The sequence below is a fragment of the Triplophysa rosa genome, linkage group LG16, assembly GCF_024868665.1.
Source record: "Triplophysa rosa linkage group LG16, Trosa_1v2, whole genome shotgun sequence".
NCBI classification, from domain to species: Eukaryota; Metazoa; Chordata; class Actinopteri; order Cypriniformes; family Nemacheilidae; genus Triplophysa; species Triplophysa rosa.
In genome coordinates this window covers 789,289-815,678 of record NC_079905.1, presented here as the reverse complement: position 1 = coordinate 815,678, position 26,390 = coordinate 789,289, and the positions used below count along the sequence as shown (strand labels likewise).

Genomic DNA, 26,390 nt, shown 5'->3' with positions numbered 1-26,390 from the left:
GCCTCTCTCTCTCTCTCTCTCTCTCTCTCTCTCTCTCTCTCTCTCTCTCTCTCTCTCTCTCTCTCTCTCTCTCTCTCTCTCTCTCTCTCTCTCTCTCTCTCTCTCTCTCTCTCTCTCTCTCTCTCTCTCTCTCTGTCTCTCTCTCTCTCTCTCTCTCTCTCTCTCTCTCTCTCTCTCTCTCTCTGTCTCTCTCTCTCTCTCTCACTCACTCTCATTTTATTTTAATAACGTATGGCAATTATAAAAGTCAATGTAAGGATTTCCTCTCTGTTAGCGCCTCATGTTTTCGTTAGGACATTCAGTTTTTTAATGCGCGTGATTTCGTGTTGTACTTACATACTGACATCTAGTGTATGTATCAGGTTAGTGTTCTCATTATTTACTTACCATGATACAATGTTTAGATACCACGAGTACATACTTTTCAAGTTAATATCTTAAATAATGAATAGCTCTTTTTAATAGTTTAGCAATAACTAAACGTGTAGTTTATCTACCATTTAAACCTTTTTCATTGAAACTACTTCAGATATATTCATATATTTCATATTTTCCTAGATATCTTTATAACCTTGAAAAAGCGGTAACAACACATGTCCACAAGCTGTTATTTAATAATAATTGTTATATTTGTGTGGAGATCAGTAAAAGAACAGTTTATTTAATTGATTTATTTTATTTATTTCGTTTATTTTGACACGCGTTCAGCAGACGCGCATGCGGGACTTTTATGTTGACACGCAGTAGGTCGGAGAAATTTTTTGCGTATCGTCACGTGCTTCACATCATCCCTACAGCTCACATTTACGTCTATTTACATCGCTGTTTTTATTAAAGTTTAGTCTAGTTTATATGTGGATGAGCATGATGAGTTTGGCCTCCACATCATGCGAAAAAACACCAGGATCCAAGAAAAAAAGCGAGAAGAAGACCGCGTCCAAAGAGGAATACAGATTACTGTCCAATATCATGGGAGTGATGAATAACCTGAGGAAACAGGTAATGTTACATCTCCTCACATAACGTTACTGGATCTGATATATACATGTAATCTGAGGTATCTGACATTATTCATGCACTGAAATGATGCATATATTCTTGCTGATGCCATACTTTGTCCTGTGTATTCAACAGTAGAGATCAAAGAGTTCATGAAAACCAATATGGCATTTTTTACATACTAAAAATACATACAGTTTATTTCTGCAAATAAATTGGTGATTCTCTTTTGTTATGGGCGTATATACACTTTATTTGAATAAAGTCAAAGCACTGCTCTTTGTAGGTTTGAGCATTAGATGAAGGAACAGTGATGGAGTTTGTTTGAGAAACACTTTTTTTTGCAGGGAATCCTGTGTGATGTCATCCTGGTGGTTCAGGGGAAACACATCCTGGCACACAGAGTGGTGCTGGCAGCTGCCAGTCACTTCTTCAACCTCATGTTCACATGTGAGACACACCTGACAGTCCACTTACATGTACAACACATCTAATACAACATTGTCTGATGGGATCTACACTAGACGGTATGCAGAATGGACAGTCGTGTAAGACAAGCATTGATGCTTTTGCGTGTGTTTCAGCAAGTATGATGGAGGCCACGAATCATGAGGTGGAGCTCGGTGGAGCTGAGCCGGAGATCATTGAGTCACTGGTGGAGTTTGTCTACACTGCGCGGTAAGACCGTCTCACCCTCGAAGGACACTTAAGAGTGATACTTCACCCAAAAATGATAATTCTGTCATCATTTACTCTCCTTCGAGTTGTTCCAAATGTGTATAAATGTCTTTGTTCTGATGAACACAGAGAAAGATATTTGGAAGAATGTCCGTAACCAAACAGATCTCGCCCCCCATTGACTCCCGTAGTAGGAAAAATTGCTTTATCGTTTTCTTTTGTTCTGTTGAACACAAAAGAAGATATTTTGAAGAATGTAGGACAGCAAACAGTTCTGGGGCACTTTTGACTACCATTGTATTTTTCCTACCATGGGAGTCAATGGGGGCAAAATCTGTTTAGTTATAAGCATTCTTCCAAATATCTTTCTCTGTGTTCATCAGAACAAAGACATTTATACACATTTGGAACAACTCGAAGGTGAGTACATGATGACAGGATTTTCATTTTTGGGTGAACTGTCCCTTTAAGAGTGCTTTTTGTGTTCCTGTAGGATTTCAGTGAACAGTAATAATGTTCAGTCTCTACTGAACGCTGCTAACCAGTACCAGATCGAGCCGGTGAAGAAAATGTGTGTGGACTTCTTAAAGGAACAGGTCGATGCCACCAACTGCTTAGGTGAGATGTCAATGTTTTCACTTGTGTCACTGTCACGGTTACGTTTGTTCAAAGTTTTGAGTTGTATTTAGTTTTTTTTTTGTGTTTGCTTTTTCATTTACCACAAGCTGTTGTTTATTTCTTGTAAGGCATCATTGCTCTGATTGGTTGTTTATTTCTTGTCAGGCATCAGTGCCCTGGCCGAGTGTCTAAATTGTCCTGAGCTGAAGGTCGCTGCAGACGATTTCATCCACCAGCACTTCACAGACGTCTATAAGATGGATGAGTTTCTCCAGCTGGATGTTAAACAGGTGACATACCTGCTCCAGCAGGACACACTCACCGTCCGAGCGGAAGACCAGGTGAGACCTTCGGTCAGACCACCAAACACTGTGCTTGGATGTATAACCTGCTCTGACTGATTTAACATCATATGTACATACCGTGGCGTGGTATTAACCAAATACAGTGGAGATGACAGCGGTGTGTGTGTGTGTGTGTGTGCAGATATATGACGCGGCCGTGCGCTGGCTCAAGTATGATGTGTTGAATCGGCAGCAGTACATTGTGGACATTTTGGGAAAAGTTCGATTTCCTCTCGTATCCAAAAACTTCCTCAGTAAAACGGTCCAGGCTGAGCCGCTGATTCAGGACAATCCAGAGTGCTTGAAGATGGTCATCTGTAAGTTCATTTAACCTACCGTCATCTATTCGTTATCTGACAGATTTGATGTTCTCATGTTCTTATGTGTTTGTCATCAGGTGGGATGCGTTATCATCTGTTGTCTCCGGAGGACCGTGAGGAACTCGGTGAAAGCAGTCGACCTCGCCGCAAGAAACACGACTATCGCATCGCTCTGTTCGGTGGCTCGCAGCCTCAGTCCTGTCGATACTTTAACCCAAAGGTACACGCTAAATAATAATCCATCCAATCACCTCAGTGCTTTATTTCACTAACACGCACACAGAACGTGTCATTGATTTACATTTCTGTTATGAGTATGTATTTTTCTGCCCACTGTACATGCAGAACTGCAATATTGTCTCTTTTGAGTTCAAACTGAACGTGGGGATTTTTGTGGCGTTTCAGGACTACAGCTGGACGGACATTCGCTGTCCCTTCGAGAAACGACGAGACGCCACGTCTGTGTTTTGGGATAATGTTGTTTACATTCTGGGCGGCTCTCAGCTCTTCCCCATTAAACGCATGGACTGTTATAATGTTGTGAAGGACAGCTGGTACTCTAAACTCGGACCCCCCAATCCACGAGACAGTCTGGCCGCCTGCGCCTCGAAAGGAAAGATCTACACCTCAGGAGGATCTGAAGTGGGTGAGTTTGAGTCTGAAACGGGTCTTCCAGTAGAGAAAGATTCCTCAGATATAGACATTATTTAAAGACTGTATATGTTTGTGTGTGTGCGTTGATAGGAAGCTCTGCTCTGAATCTCTTCGAGTGTTATGACACGCGCACAGAGACGTGGCAGACGAAGCCCAACATGTTGATGCCTCGCTGCAGTCACGGCTCGGTGGAAGCCAACGGTCTCATCTACGTCTGCGGTGGGAGTCTGGGCAACAACGTATCGGGTCGAGTGCTGAACGACTGTGAGGTGTATGACCCCAGCACAGAAGAGTGTGTACACACAGACCTTTCTTTCATTTACACACCGTGACTGAACATTAAATGATCTCATGCATAATTCAGACACTATATTCAGCTGAATTCGACAGAAGAATAACTGTGTGTGTTTTGTTGGGGTGTCAGGTGGAGGGTTCTGTGTGGGATGAGAGAGGCCCGGAAGAATCACGGTCTGGTGGTGGTGAACTCAAGAATATACGCCGTCGGTGGACAGAACACACTGGGTATGTTTCGTCTCAGCACAGGTGCTTTAATAGAAACATTATGATCCAATCAAGTTTTTGCATTAAAGATGGAGTTGAAGATGTCATTTTGTTTTGCATGAATTACACATTTCACCTACTGTAGTTATGATCTTTAACATGAATGACCATTTAAAAAAGCACTTGTTATGAAGTAAAAATGATGTAAATAAACACAGACAGTTGAAATGGAACTAAATACAGTAAGAAAACGGAGCTGATGGATTATGACAGAATTCAGCACCGTTGTATGAGAGAGTTTCATTTCTGATCAATGAAATATGATATTTGTAGTTATTCTGACAGATTGTGAAAGCAGCAGCAGGAGCTGAAGACAGACAGAGCAGATCTCTCGCGGTGTGTTTGTGTGGTCACTGACCTGTGATCTGTGGTTTCAGGTGGACTGGACTCAGTGGAATATTACGAGATCGGCAGTAATGAGTGGAAGATGGCGTCGCCGATGCCCTGGAGGGGTGTGACTGTGAAGTGCGCCGCCGTGGCCTCCGTCATCTACGTGCTGGCCGGGTTTCAGGGTGTGGGGCGATTGGGTCACATCATGGAATATTACACGGAGACAGACAAATGGGTCGTGTCCAGTAAAGTACGTGCCTTCCCCGTCACCAGCTGCCTGATCTGTCTGGTGGACACGTGTGGCACCAACGAGGAGGACATGAATTCCACATCTTTACCCTCCTCCTCTGCGGATGGGAGACTGTAGCATTGCCACGGCAACAAAGATGCGGTGCCTCAGATGAGATATTGACTTGTTATTGTGCTAAAAGAGTAGTGCTGTCTTGTACATTTGCCGGACTGTAATTTAGAAGAGACTGATGCTTTCTCGTGTTTTTGGCTGCTGTAAGGAGGACTGATGCTCAAATGATTGTCACGCTCCCTGCGTTATTAGTTTACTTTTAATGCTGGTTTTATCATTTTAAGAACGCTTTGGTTGTGTGTTTATATTATGTGTAAACAAAGTTGTCACTGTTTTTTAAATATTGAGATTTTTATTATCCTCATGTTAAGGAGCTGCAGGAATTCAGCTTTCAAACTTTTCTCAAAGTGAATTTTATCAGGTTGTGTTTTTTTTTAGTCAAGACAACCAAGCTGCTAAGTTTAGAGGACTTTATTGTTTAGTACCACAATAAAATTGTGTCACCTGTGTTATTATTCAGATAATGTATTTATAATCTTAGCGTGTTTAATCAACTATTGTCCACTAAAACATATAGACCCGGTTTCACAGACGAGGTTTAAGGCTAGTCCCAGACTAAAATGAGTGTGTGACCTGTCTTAACTAAATATAACTTGCTCAGAAATCTCTTAAACTATATCCGTGCCATTGTTTTGTCTCGAGATGCACACCAGAGATGTATTCTTCTAAGGTATTTTTATAAAAGCGACATAAATATCTTAATTCAACTAAGGCATAGTCCTGGCTTAAACTAAGCTGTGTCTGTGCAACCGGGCCATAGAATCGATTTTTTTGTAAATTGAGTGTAACTTTGATGTCCCTTGGTTGTACCATAGTGCAGTGTATTTTTATTTAAGTATTAAGCATTTAAAAACGTGTTACTATAATATTATTATTGGTTTGTCTTAGAATGATGTTCAGGAAAGAAAAATGTGTTGATATTTTAGTCCGCACTGAATCGGGTTGTAATTTTATAATGTATGTCTTGGTCAGTGGTTTGTTTAGTTACCGACACTAGGTGGCGCTTTAGTTTTTCTTTACGTAATTAAAAACGGGAATCCGTAATTAAATCATTAATAATAATTACTTTGATTAAACATTATTAGTGCAGATTTATCATAAATCGTATTTCTGTCAGTCCCGAGGGAGTATTTGAGTTCGTCTCATGAATTATTGTGTTATTATTCAGCGAAGACGTCACTTATGAATATTAATTACGTCAGTACGTTCCGTTGCCCTCACGCGGATACATCGTCATGAAGGCGTGAATGGAATATTTATGAGGTCACGTGACTGGATGCTCAGTGGAGGTTTCCAAGCGGTAAGTGCGGTGTTCAACTTCATGAAGTCAGCGTTATCTAATTAATATTCATGAGTTTGCCTTTCGTATGAAAGAGAGAGAGAGTTGTGTGTGTGCGTGTTTCACGCGGTTCAACTTCTGATCGCATCTGTGTGTGATTTTATCTTCCCGCCTTCATATTCTTCAACACGTATGTTATACTAACAGGATTTGATTATTTTTCTACTTTCACGACACTTTGTATCGCCTCACAGCGGATTGAAAAGGTTTGTTGCTCTTTGATTTTTCATGAACGTTATTTTGTGCTTCATTGTTTCACACAGTAACTTCTACTCGCGCGTGAGCAGCAACACTCTGATTATCATACAGTCAAACATTCGTCATTTCTCTTTACAGTGTGCGCGCGCGCGTTTAATACTGTAAGGAGTCGTGTACTGTAGATCTTATGTCATGCGAGTTTCGGTAATGAAATTGTTTGACACTTTATTCACTTTAGACATTGAACTAACTACATGTCAACTAACTCATTACAATATTTGTAGACTGTTAAATGAGGTTTAATAGAGTAAATCGACATGTTGCTGGACATTTTGTCCTAATTGATTGTAGAACGTGTGGACTGTTGCCTTAGGGATACTTCACCCCAAAATTCTTCATCATTTACTCACCCTCGTGTATTGTTATACGTGTATAAATTACTTTGTTCTGATGAACAAAGAGAAAGATAAATGGAAGAATGTTAGTAACCTTCAGTTCCGGCCGGGACATCATTGACTACTATAGTGGGAAAAATGAAATGGTAGTTAGGTGCCCCAGAACTGTTTGTTTTCCCAATCTCTTCTCATTTTGTGTTCAGCAGAACAACAAAAATGCAATATTTTTTCCTACTATTGTAGTTGATGATGCCCCAGAACTGAAAATTGCTCACATTCTTCCAAATATCTTCCTCGGTGTTCATCGGGACAACGAAATTTATACAGATTTGAAACAACCTGAGGGTGAGTAATGATGACAGAATGTTCATTTTGGGGTGAAGTGTCCCTTTAACATCGTTTATGTCAGAGAATGAACTCAACCTCACAGTAAAAAGTCGCACAGAGAAGAATTGTCAGTATTTGTGCGCAGTTCAATGAACCTTTTGCATTTAGTGTTAAGTGTAATCTTATATTTAATGTGCTTTAAATGGTGACCACATGATAATATTCAAATTTGTGGTGGTGTGACTAATGAACTTATGAAAGTATAAATAATATTGCGATATAATCTCTTACTCATACAAGAATAAAAGACATGTTTGAGCAGTCCAGTAGAACGTGACACTGTGAAAGTCCTTTCTGTAGTTTTACTGTCCAGCTGAAGTCCAGACAGGAGGAGTTTTGTGTTTTCTTGACTTTTCCCCACAGCTCTGACGTCACTTCAGCCGTATGAATGACATCTGTGTGTGTAATAACTCACGACGCGGTCTGACTGATGTGTTGTGTATGAATGTAGATGTTGAGAGATTTCACTCGCTCGCTCTCAGCTTGACTTCAGTCCAGTTTCGCATCAAAACCAGATGCCCGCAATCCACCACACCAAAACCATTACCCTGGAAACACAGCAGCCGCCTTTAAAAACAGCGGCCTAACTAACAAGACTCTATAAAACCTGACGACTTACCAGAAACTGGGTTGATCTTTCAGTTTTGTTTACAAAGAGAAAGGCATGAGATCAGACGCCGAGCATCTGTTTTAATCACATGCAGCATTTCTCATGCTCAGGATGTTGTTTCTGATGATTTCTGAGACCTTTGGAAATGTTCGTAACGCAAGTTTAATATATGCAGTAGTTGCTCTTCTCACACAGCACTTGTAAAGATGTCTTCGTAATCACTTGAACAGGCCGACAAGAGCGTCACACCAGAGCAATGGACGCGAAAGCTGAAGATTAAATTCTCAGGGAGTTTCAGCAGAGCGTCTCGTGATGGCGGACACCGTCCCGTCTGGTCTGTTGGAGGCGTGTGTTGTCGTCGGAGTATCAGACGACCATTTGACAGAGTTATGTCAGGTATGAGATCTGATCGTTATATTGCTCAAAGCCATGTATCGCGTCATTAACACAAACCTCTGGTGTTTCAGCTTCAGGGCAAAGACGGAGAGCTCCCCCCGGTGGAGGTGGAGGTGTTACAGGTTCACGCTCCTCCGTTTGTTAAGAGAGAGAGTTCATGTGACGGTCTGGACAGTTCTCACGCTCCGGCCTTCAGCAGAGCCCAGAGACGACGCTCGTTCAAGAAGAAGAGAGAGAGACCCGTCTCCGCCAACATCGACTCTGCCAGCCAATCAGCAGTCGCCACCTCAGAGGACCTCAGCGTACCTCAAAACATCGACCTCATGGCCCTGCAGCAGCTCTGTTTCCCAGGTAACAGCCGTGTGTAACGCCGCAGCGCTCTGTCTCGAGAGTTCCCCGTAACAAACGTGCGCTTTGTCATTGGCCAGATGGTTTGAGGATAACCAATGAGAGCAGAGAAGACTCGTATCATTTCCTGGTGTTCACGGATGTGTTTGGGAATCAGACGCATGGTGTGGTGGCTCAGTACTGTAAACCGGTTCAGGTGAGAAATCTGGCTTACGTTTGTATGTCTTGAGCGGGCGCAGACGGAATTAAAACACTTCTGATGTTCTGGAAGGAAAATCTTTCATAGATGAACAGCGTGTGTGCTTTTAAAACAAGAAGGAAATGCATTTAACGGATCCTCTCATTGATGTCTGGTGTGTTTGTTGTAGTTTTATCAGGACGGCAACCGGTCCTCCAAACTCCCGCGCTTGTACACGACGTACAGCATATGTGTCATTTCCAAATACCCCTATTATAATGCACTCCGAGACTGTCTGTCCTGGTAAGAACCGAACTGAAGTGACTCGTAGAGAGCTCGCAGGGTTTTGGATCCGAGCAGATTTGATTGATCGAGCGTTTTATCTCCTGATAGTTTCTTGCTTCAGCTGAAGACCGTCCGCATGTCTGAGTTTGAAGAGACGGTGAAGGAGTTCTCGGCTAAGTTGGCCCTGGTGCCCATCCCTCCTCCAGGACAGCTGCACGTGGTGAGAATCCTTCACTTACACTGTGGCCGCAGTGACGATACACTTTAAAAACCGGACAAAACATTTACGGGGAGCTCTGCGTGTGAGGGTGTATTATCCATCCACACATCTTGCATTCTAAAGCTGTTTTAAAGCTGTATTGTGCAAAATGGGATTGATATCACTATCGTCCGTGTTTCCAAAATGGAATAAGAGGTCATGACGTGATGTATCGATCCTTTATTGATCTCCTCGTGTCAGAGTTCACCAGACTTTCCGTCTCCAGGATTCACAGATGCTTTGGATAAAACGGCTCACCCAAAAAATGTCAATTCTGTCATCATTTACTCGCCCTCTTGTCATTGTTTATGACTTTCTTTCTTCTGCAGAACACGAAAGAAGATATTTTGAAGAATGTTGTTACCGGCCTCCATTCACTTGCATTGGTTTTGTGTCCATGCAATAGAAGTGAACGGGGTCCAGTGCTGTTCGGTTTCCAACATTCTTTGGTTCCAAAAAGAGAGAACTTCGTTTTTAAATTGTTTCAAAAACCATGTATTATGATTGTGTTAGTTAGGAGTATTTTTGGAGTTATTATGGCTTAAATCCAAACAAACCTACTGCAGGAAAAATTGATCTGATTTTGGAACCAAACTCTTCAGATCTTCGATCGTATTCTGACATCATTTTCTGGCAAACTCATGAACGTGTCGAGAAAGGTTTTGGGATATTTCTGTGCTTTCCTCCAGGTGTTTAACCTCAGACCTCTTGGCATTGAGCTTCCTTCGAGACTGGATGCGGATCGGCCCGTGGTGGATCTTGATCTTCATCTGCCGTTCTTGTGTTTCCAACCCAAACAGATCCTGCAGGTGAGACGCTGGCACACTGAAAGATCCTCATGTGTTGAGTTGTGTTTCAGGATGTTTCAGTTAAACTCAGTCTCTGTGTCGATGTCAGATCATCAGCGGTCTTCTGATGGAGCGCAGGCTGGTGTTTCTCTCCACCGATTGGTCCAAACTCACACTGATGGCTGAGTGTTTCATGATCTTCATTCATCCTCTGCGCTGGCAGCATCCGTTTGTGCCCGTGCTGTCCCGTCAGATGCTGGACTTCATCATGGCCCCCACCGCCTACCTGATGGGCTGCCACACCTTTCATTTCGATGATGTCACCGAGGTATGGACCACAGGATTCCCGATGAATCGGTCTGTGTTTGGTTGATTGTCTTGTTTCTTGATGTTTTCTGTTTGTTTTGTCAGGAAATTGAGGATCTGGTTCTTATAGACATCGATCGAGGAACCGTGATCTCTTCCAGTTCAAGCACTCCAGAGGTTTTAGACGTGCCGCAGGCGGCAAAAGATTGTTTTCTATTCCGGTAAGAGAAACCACAGTCGTGTGTTACTGTAGCACACCAAACCTTCACCTCTTGCATATATACTACATCGGTGAATTCCACATTGAAATGTCGTTTCTGTGATGCGGATGTGTTTTCAGGTGTGAGGATTTGCAGCTGCACTATGATCTGGAGTTGTGTAACAGCAGCACACACACAGACATCAACGATGTGCGCGCTCACAGGAGACACTGGCAACACACGCTCAACACCATCATCATGAACGTCACCATGGAGCTGATCGTCAACATCTTCAGGTCAACACAACGCACACGCTTTCACTTCAAGTCTGAAGAGAAGAATCCTGTCACACCTGTCACATGAACACGTCATGTGTGGAAGCAATGAAATATGATTTGCAAAGTATTTTAAAAAGAGAAACGCTTGTATTTTTGGTCTGTCTGCAGTGATGTGCGTGAGTTCCTGAACTATGAGCATCGTGTTTTCAACAGTGAAGAGTTCCTCAGGTCCAGAGAGCCAGAAGATCACAATATCTACAAGAAGGTCAGAAGTTGATTACCTGAAGACATCACAGGAATCAAAATGAAGTCACGGTCATTACAGTAACAGTTTGATCAAACAAAAGTTTGAAGATTAGAAAAACGTCTGTGCGCTTGAGGTTTACAGCAAACGCTAAACCACATGTTTGGAGTCTAACACAATATTACATGAGACAGATCAGTTATAAACTCAACATCTGTGTGTGTGTGCGTGTGTGTGTGCGTGTGTGTGTGCAGGTTTTAGACACTCATATATTTCACTCATTTCTGAGAGATCGTTTGAACAAAAGGGACGACGCCTTCACTCGTATGGAGATGAGCAACCGCTCAGAGACTCGCAGGTACATTAGCTGTAATCTCTCCATCTCGCCTCCTTCCTCTTGGCTCATCCAGTTTCCAATCTTCCTTTTTCTTTTGTCTCTTCCTGTAGGGAACACTAAAGTTTTTACTAAAGTTATGTTTGGTATGTGTTACTTGAATGACATGCTGTCACTTGTGTGTGTGCGCACGTGCGTGTAAATGAGGATTGAGTGTGTGTCTGTGTGTGTGTGTGTGTTTGTGCGCGCATGTTAATGAGTAGTGTGTGAGCGTGTGTAAATGAGGTGTGTGTGCGTGTGTGTGTGTGTGTGTGTGTGTTTGTGCGCGCATGTTAATGAGTAGTGTGTGAGCGTGTGTAAATGAGGTGTGTGTGTGTGTGCGTGCGTGCGTGCGTTAATGAGGAGTGTGTGTGTGTGTAAATGAGGTGTGTGTGTTTGTGCGCGCGCACGTTAATGAGGAGTGTGTGTGTGTGCGTGCGTGCGTGCGTGTGTGTGTGCGTGTGTGTGTGTGTAAATGAGGTGTGTGTGTGTGTGCGTGCGCACGTTAATGAGGAGTGTGTGTGCGTGCGTGCGTGCGTGCGTGTGTGTGTGCGTGTGTGTGTGTGTAAATGAGGTGTGTGTGTGTGTGCGTGCGCACGTTAATGAGGAGTGTGTGTGTGTGTGTGTGTGTGTGTGTGTGTGTGTGTGTGTGTAATGAGGTGTGTGTGTTTGTGCGCGCAGCGTTAATGAGGGTGTGTGTGTGTGTGTGTGTGTAATGAGGTGTGTGTCGTGTGGTGTGTGTGTGTAATGAGGTGTGTTGTGTTTTGTCGCGGCGCGCGTTAATTGAGGATGTGTGTGTGTGTGTGTGTGTTGTAAATGAGGTGTGTGTGTTGTGCGCGCGCACGTTAATGAGGAGTGTGTGTGTGTGTGTGTTGCGTGTGTGTGGTGTTTGTGCGCGGCGGGTTATGAGAGTGTGTGGTGTGTGTGTGTGTGTTGGTGTGTGTTAATGAGGTGTGTGTGGTGTGCGTGTGCGTGTGTGTGTGTGTGTGTAATGAGGTGTTGTGTGTTGTGCGGGTGCGCGTTAATGAGGAGTGGTGTGGTGTGTGTGTGTGTGTGTTGGTGTGTGCGTGTGTGTGTGTTTGTGCGCGCGCGGTTAATGAGGAGTGTGTGTGTGTGTGTGTGTTGTAAATGAGGTGTGTGTGTTTTGTGCGCGCGCACGTTATGAGGAGTGTGTGTGTGTGTGTGTGTGTGTGTGCGTGTGTGTGTGTTTGTGCGCGCGCGCGTTAATGAGGAGTGTGTGTGTGTGTGTGTGTGTAAATGAGGTGTGTGTGTTTGTGCGCGCGCGCGTTAATGAGGAGTGTGTGTGTGTGTTCATGTTTGTATATCCCGGTGGGGACCTAAACCTGAATACACACCAACACATGGGGACTCGTGTCACTGTGGGGACCAAAATTGAGGTCCTCATGGGCACAAAAGCTTATAAATTGTACAGAACAATATTTTTATTAAATCTAAAAATGCAAAAAGTGTTCTATGATCTTTAGGGTTAGGAGATAGAATATACAGTTTGTACAGTATAAAAATATGGACTGTCCCCACGGAGATAGTAAACCAGACGTGTGTTTACTGTAAATGTCTGCAGATGATCATTTTGTTTAAGCACCTGCAGAAAAGGAAAAGCTGTGATGTTGTCAAAAACATTTCTGGGTATAATCCTCAGTGATTCACATCACATCGCTCATGCAGATATCAGATCATTCTGATCTGTTGATGGTGTGATGTCTGCGTAACTGCTTCCCTGTAGCTCAGTGGCGCTAGCAACGCCACGGTCATGGGTTGGATCCCAGGGATTGCACAACTCAGAAACAAAAGTATAATGCAATGTAACTCGCTTTGGATAAAAGCGTCTGCCAATTGCATCAATGTAAATGTAATGTCTGTTGTGTTCAGGATAAGGGCCATGACGGAGTCTCCACGCAGACCCACTGTGGAGGAGATCCGTAAGTTCTCCAGACCTGAGAACGGTCTGCACAAGAGGCTGGGGATGAGCATGCCTAACCTGGCCGATGACCGAGTACTAAACGCACCGGTCCGACACATGTCAATGAAGACCATGTTCTCACAGTGCGGTGAGAAAACTGGAAGATATTCTTTAAAACATCATATTTATAACACAACGCGTTTGACATGTCAGTGCACTATATTTCCATGTTCTTACAATGCCTTGTGATTCAGTACAGCGTTTGATGTCATTGAAATTTGATTTATGGATGTTAGTTTATAATATCATTGGTTAATTGATCAATTTTTCCCCGTTCATGTGGCGTCAGCCTGAACATTTCTGAAGTGCAAACAAAGCTGATGAAAAACTATCGTGAAACTTGTTTTTCTTTGTAACTGATGTCTCACATCGTCACGTTTACAGGCACCTGGAATCCCTCAAGATCAATCAAGACCTTTAAACTCCCAGAATTCCCTCCTCCACTGGCCTTTCAGTACGTTCAGAACTATTACTCTGATCTCATCAGTCAGCTGACTAAAGCCATCGCCATGGCGACCCCAGACGACTCCGCCCTCCTGGCCCGTTATCATTACCTGCGCGGGCTGGTGAATTCTGTCGCCGGGAGACGCGTGGACGCTCTCGGAGACTTCCAGAGCTTGTACAAGACAGACGTGGATATCTTTCCCTCTCAGCTGGTGAACACGCTGGTGGATTCTCTGCCGGCCGAGGAGAGACAGACGGCCGAGAGGCGCACCGAGTTAAAGCGTCTGATCAGCCGGGTGAAGAGGGACAATGAGCGGGAGCGAGCGCGCACGCTGGACGGCGGTACGGTCAAGAGGTTTGAACTGCCAAAGAAACACCTGCATCTGGATGATTTTGTGCGGCGCGTGCAGGAGTCGGGCATCGTGAAGGATCTGGGCACCATCCGTCGACTGTTCGATGCTCTCACTGTGGGTGGGTACACGGCACAACGGACCAATCAGAATAGCAGACAAGGTTTTGTGCTAGAAATCCATTTTACTGCTGAAAGAAAGAAATCTGATTTAGCTTTGTTTCTACAATTGGTTGGCTCTCTTTTAATCATTAATGCAGAGAAACTATGACGTCGATATGTTTATAGTAATGTCAGATAACTGATATGATGGCCAATATTACAAATCTCTAGTCTCTTGTATTAAACACACCTGCTCACATGATTTCCGAGTGATGCTGATAGTGACTGAGCTCACAGGTATGTCGTCTTCATGCAGGATGAGTTTGGTTAAAACTGGCTTTGATTTGTCAGGTCTGGAAGCCACATCGCAGTCTGTATTTTACCTTGAGGTGGAGGGTAAGAGAGTAGCGTGCATGTGCTCTGTGTCATTAATACATTCAGAGCATGTGTGCATGTGCATGAGTGTTTGTGACGTCACGTCTGTGAACTTGAGCCCCGTGTGCACACTTCAGTGCGTTACACTGGTTAATCATCTCCGTTTCTTCATGTTCTCAACTTATGACTCTGAACAGTTCCTGATGAGATTACTAGAACACATTCAGATCACTTCAATATCTGAAGAACACAAGAGAGGGGTTATGTCATATCATCACTGTGTTGTTCGTCTTCATTTATACGATGGATAAGGAAAGCATATTTGTCATAAGCCTTTATATCTATTAGATATAAAAGGGATATTTCATTCAGAAACGATCTCATCTTTATGACGGATCTCATCCTTAACACCAGACTTTCTTCGCGAAAGCACAAGAAAGTTCACACTGTTTTTCAATCAAATGAAAGCTGTCAATCATCTCCATAAAAGTAGTTGATGGTAGTCAAAATGAAATGACATTCCCAGAGCTGATCCTTCCTATACGCAGACTACACAGGTTGCGTAGGGCCCCACCACCACCAGGGGTCCCCTTGAGTACCCAATCAAAAACACTCAAATGTAAACAAGATGCTCTTTTTATAACTAGCGGATTCAACTTTACAGGAATCATTTGGAAATTTCCTTTTCAATACTTCATTTATTGAATTACTGTTAAGTACTTGGATGTCATGCAGTGGGCAGCAGGTTATGACATGCGCATGATTTGCTGAAATGCGTCTTTACATATGACCATGGCTTTAAAACAGAGCTATCCGTTCAGGCGGAGAGAAAAAAATGGCAACAACACGAAGCAAAAGAACAAGAAGGCATGTGTTTTTCATTTGTACCATTTTGAAGTCTTATTTAGTTTTGCCAAATTATGCAATGCATTACTTGCAAAACAATTCTCCAGTACTGGGCCCGTATTCTTAAAGCTTCTAAGAATCCTCCAAGAAAGCTCTTAATTTAGCTTAAAAACTTCTATGTAGGAGTCTTCGCTTAAAAGTGATTCAGGACCAATGTATATATATATATATATATATTTCTCCAGTTGCTAAATATGTTGATGTAGTGATTTCTTCTATTTCTGCCGCTGTGGCATTTCTGCGCTGTTTTGGAGATATTAGTGTGTCTCTAATAGGATCGGTCACAAACATCTAATGTGTTGTGTCTTATGACATTGAATTGAATGCCAGTGAGTTAATGTTATTTTATAGCGCTTTTACAATTTGCATTGCATCAAAGCAACTATACAAGAAAACCAAAATAACCAAAAGTTGAACACACACAAAAAAACAAAAATCTGATAAACCTTCAAAGTAAAAATTGTCATGCATTGCAACACATTTCTTCTCACTTTTTGTGTTTCGTCCATTTTCTCTGCTGCTAAAGAAACTCTTAAAAGTCTTCCTCGCTACTCCTAAAATGTATGACCTTAAGAGCTCTTTTAAGGGTTAAGAAGCTTTATGAATTACTTTTTTCTTTACTGGGATCTTTTCTGTAATTCTAAGGGAAACGCCCACATTTCTTAGAGTTTGGTCACTAGGAGCAACTCTTTGCGCTAAGATTTTTCATGAATACAGGCCCAGATCTACAAATGCAGTATTTGTGCAGTATATTTAGTTTGCCCATGACAGGCCCTAATATGTCAGTTTTAGTTTGTGCCATCACATTTAGAGAAGTATTGATGCTTAGCTTTTTGGAGAAAACTGCATTTATCATGCTTTATTTTTGTTTGTAAATCACTCATTTGGTAGTAAAAACTCAGCGTTTGCGTGGTAGTTTTGTTTTAACAGCTAGATGGTTCCGGAGCCACGTGTTAGGTCGATCAAAAGTTTTTATTTAATTGTAAAAGGATCAAATTAACCCCCAGTTGAATGTTTTTTTCCTTTCAGACCTCATTCGTTATTTTTTATTTATTATAGTTTACAGTTAGATCTCATTTGAATGATTTGTTCAAGTTTGCACGTCTAGGATCGGCACCGGACATTCCGCTTATTATTCAGGTTTTTCTTTTGGGAATTGGTTTAAAAGCAGACAATGAGCAGACTCAAAGAATGTTGCAGGATTTTGAGGATGAGTGATGTGGATGTGTTGGAAACGTGTTCTGTGCAGGTCAGCAGAAGCAGGTGGATCCAGAGATCTTCTGTTTCTTCTATAACTTCTGGAAGGAGACTGAAGCGGCAGCTCAAGACGTGGAGTTACCGGCCGTGGTCCTGGAACACCTGGAGAGTAATGAATGTGTGTACAAGCTCTCGTCTTCAGTCAAGACCAGCCACGGCGTGGGAAAAATCGCCATGACCCAGCGCAGGCTTTTCCTGCTGACGGAGGGACGGCCCGGATACGTCGAGATCACAAAGTTCAGAGATATTGAGGTGAGAACCAAACAACAGTTCTATGACATCACGCATCACACTTTCATTTGACTTTATTCATCTGTTCCACACAGGACGTGAAGATCTCTTCAGCTGCGTTTCTTCTTCTGAGGATCCCATCCCTGAAGATCAAGACGTCCCTCAGGAAGGAAACGTTCGAGGCGAACCTGAAGTCTGAGTGTGACCTCTGGCATCTGATGATTAAGGAGATGTGGGCCGGGAGGAAGATGGCGGATGATCATAAGGTTTGCTTCTCAAACTGAATGGTTTGTAGATGAGAGGGTTCATGTGGGTCGTGAGTTGTGACAGTGATGTATTGTGTGTTAGGGTGCGGTCCTTCTCACAATCCGGTTTCTCACATGGCTCATGAGACCGTAATCAGCCCGAGGGTCAGAGGTCACCTTTCCATCACTGATCTCTGGCCCAGAACACTCACGGCATGCGGAAAGACCAGAAATTGAGCAGTCAACATTTGAAGAGTTTGGTTCCAAAATGAGATCACTCTGTTCTCAATCTCAATCGAACCGCAGTTGGTTTGTGTTGATTTAAGCCATAATAACTCCAAAAATACAGCTAACAGAATAAAACACAATAAAAAATGATAACATGATTAAAAAAAATGTAAACAGAGCCATCTCATTTTGGAACCAAACTCTTCATATATTGTCACTGAGCAAATTGGACATAACAGAGCGAAAGGAGCACCGTGCAGTTATTTCGTTGTTTACATTTGTCTGGGCAATTCCAGCGTCATGGATATCATGTTGTTAGTCAAAGCGTGAAATATAAATCATATCAATCAATACTGAAATATTGAATCATCTGGTTATATTTCACCAAACCCTTGGTGGTAGAGTGCAGACATCAGAAAAATACCCGTTTTCTGTTTTAAAGAGTTACTATTACAATGTTTTTCTAAATGACATCTCATGCGGTGTGTAATGTTGCTGTGTGTGAATGTGTCCGTTGTAAAGTGAACGAATAACAAAGTTATTGGCTTGGGGGAAAAAAGGAGTCGACTCTGAATCACGCGAACGAGTCGTCTGTCGTTCTAATTTCAGTTCCGGGTCAGATTTGCGTCACTCAGTGTAATGCCTGCATATACGTTCTATTTGCGACACTTTGATGCTGTACGCGGTAGACCAATCACAGCAGACTAGACCATCTGACCAATCAGATCAGAGTAGGCTGACAGAAAGCAGGGGATTAGAAAGATGACTCGCTGAACGAACCATTTGAGAGTCACTCGTAAACTTGTGGTTGGACACTTTATAAACCAAAGTAGGACCTTAAAAATCACAAAATACTGACTCTATAAAAGAGGGAAATAAACAGGTGTTATGGATGTGACCGAAAGAACGTTCCTGAGACACTGAATACTTTTTAGGATTTCTGTGAATTCAAACGTGTGAACCAGAAGCGAATAGAGAAGTGATGGCTCTTGACAGAACACCGGTTTATTTCAATCTGCTGTGGATCCGTGATAAGAGAATGAAGGATGTCTCATGTGATTTATCTGCTGCAGGATCCTCAGTTTATGGATCAGACTCTGACTAACGCTCTGCTGATGGACGCTGTGGTGGGCAGTCTACAGACTCAGAAAGCCATCTACGCTGCTTCCAAGCTCTCATACTTTGACAAGATGAAATCAGAGGGTGGGTTTCTTCATCAGGAATGTGAAAATGTCTCGACTGCAGGGTGTGTCGTAGTGTACATCTCTTCTGAAAGTGTTTTGGGTTCGTCACAGTTCCCATGATGGTTCCTAAGACGACGTCTGAGACCCTGAAGCACAAGATCAACCCGTCACTGGATGTGACATCACCTCAAGCTGTGGATGTTCTGTGCTACACTCCTGGTCAGTGCAGTCCAATAATCTCAAGCGTGTACATGTCATCTTTCCGCAGTCCTTTTATCTGTCCAAGCGTTGCAGGGCGAACGCATTGTGTGCTTGTTCAAGTTCATGCTGCGGTTGCAGAGACAGACAGATTTGGGTTATGGTTTCATTTGAAATGTCTGGTGGCTGTAACGCGTCACCGGGTTTAACCAGTTTCTCTAGGTATTGTCACTCGTGTGTAGATGATATGTTGACAGACAGCTCGTGGTATTCCAGTAAACCGATCACATGATCCTTTGTGAGTTTCTGAACACACGCACGCACGCGTGAGAGCTTGAAAAGAGAACAGGTTTGTAAATCTGCTCTGCAGAAACTGCTCAAGGCAAATCTCAAGAGTCCGGCTGGAATTTCCACGAACGCTTCTCCATCGTTCTTTAAAGGCGGGTGGGTGATCCAGTCCAGAAACATTTTGTGTCATGTTGGCTGGAAATCTCTTTACATCCTGATAGCGATCAAGAAGTATAGTGGTCAAATAATATTTGTATAATTATACATCGCCTGTGAAAGGCGTAGGACCAAAAACCGTTCGCCCAATCAAAACGTTCTGGCCAAACGCTGTGACTGGTCATGTGTACATTTTCAGCCAACGTATTTTGCATCCCACTGCGCACCCTGTTCACATGGACGTCATACGTCATCAGCGCGCTCACGTCCGCTGTGTCAGTGTAGGGAGAATGGCGGACAATCAGCAACAAACTTTCCTGCACAACCGACAACAAGTAAATCTACAAAAGGAAAGTCAGTTCTTGAAAAAGCAGTGAGGAAAAAACGTCTGGATCATGAAAGAGGAAAAACTGTAATTAACTGAATGGGTTCAGCTCTAACACGATGGAGACCGCTCCGGCAGGCAAAGGGTCTGAGAGACGACACCATGGTTGCTCTCGGTGTGTACATGCTTCCAGAAGAATCTAATGGATTTAGTTTGTCATTCGTTACGTGGATTTACGAACTACATTCATGTGTTTGGAGGAGGCGTGGCTTTGGATTATAATTTCAGTGCTAGCAGGCTAAAGTTAGCACCTTTCCAAATCACCCACCCCACCTTTAAATGTCATCTCATGACTCATGAAACTGTGCTTTCACACATCTGTACACATTCATATTCAGTTGCGTTCATGTCACTTTGATTTTTTTCTTTTATTCTTAAAAAAAAGGTGCTTCAAAAGTATGTCTTCGATGCCATAGAAGAACCTTTTGGTTCCATAAAGAAGCTTTAACATCTGAAGCGGCGATAAAACGGTTCTTCAGATGATAAAAAGGAAGAAAGAGTTGGTTCTTTAAAGAACCTTTGACTGAACGGTTCTTCTATGGCATCGCTGTGAAAAACCTTTCAAGCACCTTTGTTTTTAATGCAAAGTGTTTGTTCTCTTCTGGTTACTCATAAGTGACTCATTCAAGTGTCTTACATTTCTCTGTGTTTAATCTTTTACTACTGTATGTTTGTCCAGGCGTCTCCGAGACTCTACACTGTAATGTAAACGCGCAGTAAACACACAGATTTTATGAATCCTGGGATTACACACGTTCCAGACATTCAGAGAGATGAAGAAAGACTCTCGATTAATTGTAGCTGAAGGTCTGATAAAGATCAGTTTACGACAGTACAAACTCTCTGACTTCTGATTGGCTCTTGTGAATGAAAGGGGAAGTCACATGTTCAGAAGTGAGACCATATCATAAGGAAATTAGATTAAGAAAATACAAAGTATTTGAAGACCTTTACGACGTAAATGCGTGGAGATGATTTGTATTCATGACACTGCTCTCTGAAATGCTGGATTCTGATTGGTCAGTCAGGAGGTCTGCATTAACTGATAACACACTTCAGTCATCTTGACCGGTGCTGCTTACGTTTAATATTTGAGTTAAAAATGCAGCTCTGCGTTTAGTTACAGACGCGCTAATAAAAGAATCCATATCCAGTTATTAACTCATGAGACAGGTAGCCGTGTACAGTAAGAATCGGGATCATGTACATCCAGACTAAATAAACCCAAGACCCTCCGCTTCACATCACTGATCACCCTGTCTGGGTTTATAGCAACCTGCCGGATGGATGCCATCTCTTATGTTCTTATAAAGACTTAATTTATGCAGAATTGAATTGAAGTCATTCAGTTTTACGGTCCTTCAAATTGTGCATAAACTCTCTGATATTTTTTGTTTGTGGTCAAATTCAGACATGCAGAATGTATAAGCAACACACATCCCAGACCTCGGGCTCTGGCTCTAAAGGCATCAGAGGAAGTCATTGCCTCCGTCATAAAGGACCGTCTTAAGTGTTTCCAGGACTCTGATGTGTGGTTTTATAGGTCAGCTGGGTGTGGCGGATCTGGACGGAGGTGGAAACCCAAAGCTCTGGTGTGCGATGGGCGATGGGAAGGTTCTGGTGTTTGATGCTGCCAGCTGGTCCATGCAGCACAGCTCCGTTCAAGTGGGAGCGTCACGTCTGGTGAGCGGTGACGTGTGCTATTTAGCGTGTTTATTACCCGTCATCACTCATGTGCACTACACAGTAATGTCTCCTACAGTATATCAGCTGTTGTTGCTGTTGTGTCGCCCCCTGCTGGCTCTCATACGAACGCACACTTTTGTTTTCAGAACTGTATGCTGGCGGTGAATTCACAGCAGCTGTGGATCGGCTCGCAGGACTCACTCATTTACATCATAAACCCTCGCAGCACGTCCTGCAATAAACATCTGACGGAGCATCGCGTGGCCGTCACCGGATTCGCTCTGGAGGAGAGAGCTGACAAATTCAGGTGACCCGCAGCTGTCAATCATTTGAAACGCTCAGAACTTCGACTCGCCGTGAGATTTCACTCCCCTCCTTCTGATTGGTTCATTCACGTAGGATGCTGCATTGTGATTGGCCCCTATCTCTAAAGCCCGCCCCCAGACCTAACCCTAACCTTGGTAGGGGAAACCAGGGGGGTCGTAATCTCACGGGGAGTCGGATTTTGATACGACACGGGAATGTTGAACGTGTTGAACGTGTCTCAGTCAGACGGTGGCGTACTCGTGCAGCGCAGACGGCAGTGTGATCGTATGGGACGTGTCCACGCTTCAGGTCAAGCGGCAGTTCAGAGTGTCGTGTGATGGGCTGCGCTCCGTTCAGATTCACGACGGCATGTTGTGGTGCTGTGAGTCACGAACGCTTCACGTCTGACAATCACAAGCCTCACGTTTCCTCTATACGTGCATTGCAATTGTTTCTGTTTGTTGCTCCGAAAGGTGCACGTGATGGTCTGACAGAAGTTCGCAGGAACGGCGCTGTGCATCGTAAGGTGTCACTTCCTGTTCACCTGTCGAGTTCTCCGGGGGGATTCAGCAGCTTTCTGCTCTTTAATGAGGTACAGATGTAGTTTAAAGGAGGTTTCAATAGAGTGATAATGGAACGCATGTGTGCCCGCTTTAATGAGAGTCTCTCCTCTCTGATGAGCTGTCACGTGTCAAACTGCGTTACACGACACGGAAACTTTCAAGATTTCAAGGGAAAAAGACAGTGTGGTGATGCTCTGGTGTTGTGGGCGGTTGTCATGTGTCACTGTGAAGTTGTAAAGATATTTCGGATCAGGAGCTTTGAGCAAAATCGTTTGATCGTCCGCCAGGCGAAGATCACAATCTGATCATCTAGAAGTGAAAAAGCACATCTTCCCTTTAACGAGATGAACCATTTGAAAAACGAGTTCTTTTTGTAGCGCATGCTTGACAAACAAAATGTGAAAAAAGTGAATAAACGTTTATGACGTTAGATGTGGACGGTTGTGTGCTATGAGGTCTGATGAATGCGTCTGCATTGCAGTCTGAGCAGCTGTGGGCCGGTTTCGCAGACGCAGGTGAGATCTGCATGTGGCACTGCAGAGACGTGAGCAGACCCATCATCAGAATCCAGCTGAAAGACTGCGCAGGTGTCGTCTGCATGATCAAAGTCAAAAAACAGGTGCGAGATGACACACTCATCTGTGTGTGTGTGTGTATTTTGATGTGAGAAGATGCGTGATGGTTTTCTCTCTCTCTGCTCGTGGCAGATCTGGGTGGGCTGTCGCGGACGCAGCGTCGCAGGGAAATCTCGTGGCAAGATCTACGTGGTGAACACGGAGCAATGCGTCGTGGAGAAGGAGCTGATCGCACACACCGACTGCGTGCAGACGCTTTGCTCGGCTGAAGACCGATACGTGCTCAGTGGAGCTGCTCAGACCGACGGCAAGATCGGCATATGGAAGGTCGAGTAATAACCGTCGGGATCTCATCTAACACTGGAAAGACAAACACTACATCGCCAGTTAATAACATGATGAACATGTGTTGAATATGATGCAGTATACAGTACATTACAAACAAACATCATCTACCTGATGAGAAATGATGAAGGAAACACAACATGCAAATAATACTCATATTCATATGAACTTCTGAAGATGAAAGTCTTTATTGTGTGTTACTGAATGATGAAGTAGCTTAATATTAAAGGGAAAGACACGTTTATATTCTTCAGTGTTAGTTCAGTATTTAGTGACTCATGTCGGAGGATTTTCATCTGTTCATAGTGAATTAAAAACCAAAGTCAGATCAGTCAGACATCAGACTGGGAGATATTTAAGATCTGGGCCCGTATGTATAACACTTCTCAGAAATGCTCTTAAGAGTAGTCTTAAACTTTGACTTAAGCATCAAACAAATCTTAGTAAGAAGTAGGACTTTTTTAAGAGTAGGAGACTTTTATAAAGAAGCTTAAAGCAACTTTCAGTAAAGTTTAAGACTGATTCTTAAGTGTTGTGAATGAAGGACTACAATGAGTTCAACAGAAAATGGCCGCCCTTGACCTCTGAATCAGCCTGCAAGGATAAAGACATAGCAGCATGACACCATTTATTCATGACTGAATTAAGACTGAATTAAGACATTACAAATGTTTGATTATATATATATATATACTGTATATATATATATACACAGCTGCAATCCATAGCTTATTTGGGTATAAACCAAAATGTAGTTATTGGGCAAGTACATGTAAAAAACTGGCTTCCCCTGATACAACGGTAAGGTTATTACAATAGTGATTTATATATATGTGACCCTGGATCACAAAACCAGTCTTAAGTAGCACGGGAACATTTTTAGTAAAAGACAAAAATACATCGTGTGGGTCAAAATTATCGATTTTTCTTTTATGCCAAAAATCATTAGGATATTAAGTAAAGATCATGTTCCATGAAGATATTTTGTAAATTTCCTACCTTAAATATATAAAAACTTTATTTTTGTGAGTGGATGGTCTGCCACAGTGCTCCTGATTAACAACTTCAAAGGCAATTTTCTGAATATTTTGATTTTTTTGCGCTCTCAGATTCCTGAGTTTTAAACGGTTGTATCTCAGCCAGATATTGTCCTATTCTAACAACTCAGATATCTATAGAAAGTTTATTTATTCAGCTTTCAGATTATGTAAAAATCTCAATTTCGAAAAATTGACCCATAAGACTGGTTTTGTTGTCCAGGGTCACATATATATATATTAAGCTGTATGATTTTGTGGGAAATTTACCATCGGTTGACTTCATCCCACATAAATGCATAAAGCTACCTGCAATTTCATTTTTCAAACCGAGATGGCGACAAGTTAACTCGACTCAACAATTTTCATTGTTACAAAGCAGCTGTACATGAGACATATTGACTTCAAGCAAAACAATCAAAGTTGTACCTGTAAAAACAAGAAAAAGGTGAAAACAGAAGACACACACACCCACATACAAAACACTCCGCACACACAATAGGCACACGTACTAACACACACAGACACGCACACATGCAGACGCACGCTCAGTGAGAGCACACATTTAGGATAAAGGAGAGAGAAGCACAGGTCAAATATTAAACAGACTATAAATTCCTATATGCAATATTAAGTAAAACTTTAAAATTATAAAGCAGCCCCCCCTGGCCAGGCAAATAGTGCAAAACAGTATGCAAACGATGCAAAAGGTAAAAATTGCAGTTTCAAAAATGTATTTTGCTTTATGTGCAGAAATATGACAAATATGTGTCCATTTCGCACACTTTTAATTGAGTTTTAACAGTTAATTTAAATAATTAAGCTGCTGAATCACCTCATTCTATATTGCACTTACAGCTGTACACAAAGAAAAGACCAAAGCTGCAAATGTTTTGAAATGGGTTTCATTTGTGATATTATTGTATATAACTCCCTGTCATCACATCATTCTTTGATGTAACGTCCGTGATATCTGCCTCTGAACTGCCATGGTGTTACTCTGCACTAGGTTAGGAGACCTCTTCAGCTCTTCAGTCATTTAGGAGCTGAGACCTAGTCTTAACACTTATGAACCTTTATGAATCACTCTTATTCTTATGCCTAGAAATAAGAGTAGAATGACGTCATTCTCAGACTTTTAAGAGTGAGTTCGTACTCGGAGATGCTCATACATTCGGCCCCTAATCACTTCAGTCTCTTTAAACATTGTGTCATCTTACAGATGTGAAAATGCACTTTACTCTCTCGTCTTATTTTTCAATGACAGTTATTCTTTTAAGAAGATAAAAGTTGTTTATGTATGTTATTAAAGTATAACTTTCAACATCAAGAGGAAATCTTAGTGCTGATGTTGAAGCAAATGAAGGAGCTACTTTCTCTCTTTATATTTGATTTGTAAAGATGTTTTGTACAAACAGTATATCATCTTTCTATTGTATCTATATTTAACATAAAATAATATTTAATCATTTTTAAACTGATGTACTGTTTTATGTGGAAACATTGTACTTAGTCAAATATATCCAAATGTTATTTTGACATCGAATCTGGGGTTGAGATTATAATTTTGGAAGAAAATGACAGAGGCGTGTGTTTCATAAAACTGTTTTTATATCTGTTTTATCTCATAAATATTTTTGATGATCTGATGTTGTCCTTGATTTACTTTGGTCCTATTTCTATTCAACTCAAATCACTGGATTCATATCAGTTGCACGGGTTTGAAACGCTAGAGGGCAGCAGTGTGGTTTTATTGATCAATGTGACTCCTGCTTCAAAATTCTCATGTAGATTTTTAAATAAACTTAATTAAAAATGTGATACCAACATATGATGAGTATGGTTCCAAAATTTTTATCCAGTTTTTTTATTGTGCATTCCAATGAATATCAATCAAACTGCAGTTGTTTGTTTTGATTTAAGCCATAATAACTAAAAAAGTACAGCTAAGTAAGACAATAAAAACATGATTTTTGAACATTTTAAAAAACTGAGTTATCTCATTTTGCAACCAAACTCTTCATATATACATGTTGGCAGCTAGTTTTTTTAATCATTGCGTGTATATGTCACAATACAAGCATTAAACATTAGTGCACG

The 26,390-nt window shown here is 42.2% G+C and overlaps 2 protein-coding genes across 7 annotated transcripts; both read left to right on the top strand.

Annotated features, from left to right (window-relative positions):
- klhl7 (kelch-like family member 7) lies at window positions 1-5,919 on the top strand. 2 transcript variants are annotated; one of them, XM_057354868.1, is made up of 11 exons: window positions 1-999; window positions 1,347-1,449; window positions 1,584-1,677; window positions 2,171-2,295; window positions 2,461-2,636; window positions 2,782-2,956; window positions 3,037-3,179; window positions 3,365-3,605; window positions 3,704-3,905; window positions 4,038-4,135; window positions 4,552-5,919. In XM_057354868.1, exons 1-11 carry the CDS (start codon window positions 853-855, stop codon window positions 4,869-4,871), a joined length of 1,824 nt encoding a protein of 607 aa, XP_057210851.1. In that variant the 5' UTR covers window positions 1-852; the 3' UTR covers window positions 4,872-5,919. The 2 variants fall into 2 exon arrangements, with proteins under 2 accessions (XP_057210851.1, XP_057210852.1); XM_057354869.1 differs by lacking the exon at window positions 1-999 and having other exon boundaries at window positions 1,353-1,449; window positions 1,588-1,677.
- A 306-nt stretch (window positions 5,920-6,225) lies between these two features.
- dennd3a (DENN/MADD domain containing 3a) lies at window positions 6,226-26,143 on the top strand. Of its 5 annotated transcripts, none has more exons than XM_057354864.1 (25): window positions 6,230-6,410; window positions 8,025-8,190; window positions 8,262-8,541; window positions 8,619-8,734; window positions 8,907-9,019; window positions 9,110-9,221; window positions 9,950-10,069; window positions 10,158-10,376; window positions 10,460-10,575; window positions 10,695-10,850; window positions 11,001-11,097; window positions 11,331-11,434; window positions 13,340-13,518; window positions 13,815-14,345; window positions 14,677-14,721; window positions 16,856-17,115; window positions 17,190-17,360; window positions 18,641-18,770; window positions 18,863-18,970; window positions 21,322-21,461; window positions 21,611-21,771; window positions 22,013-22,152; window positions 22,244-22,362; window positions 22,815-22,952; window positions 23,041-26,143. In XM_057354864.1, exons 2-25 carry the CDS (start codon window positions 8,107-8,109, stop codon window positions 23,242-23,244), a joined length of 3,843 nt encoding a protein of 1,280 aa, XP_057210847.1. In that variant the 5' UTR covers window positions 6,230-6,410; window positions 8,025-8,106; the 3' UTR covers window positions 23,245-26,143. The 5 variants fall into 5 exon arrangements, 3 of the variants coding, with proteins under 3 accessions (XP_057210847.1, XP_057210849.1, XP_057210848.1); XM_057354865.1 differs by lacking the exon at window positions 6,230-6,410 and adding an exon at window positions 6,745-7,142; XM_057354866.1 differs by lacking the exon at window positions 14,677-14,721 and having other exon boundaries at window positions 6,231-6,410; window positions 23,041-26,141.
- The last annotated feature ends 247 nt before the right edge of the window (window positions 26,144-26,390 follow it).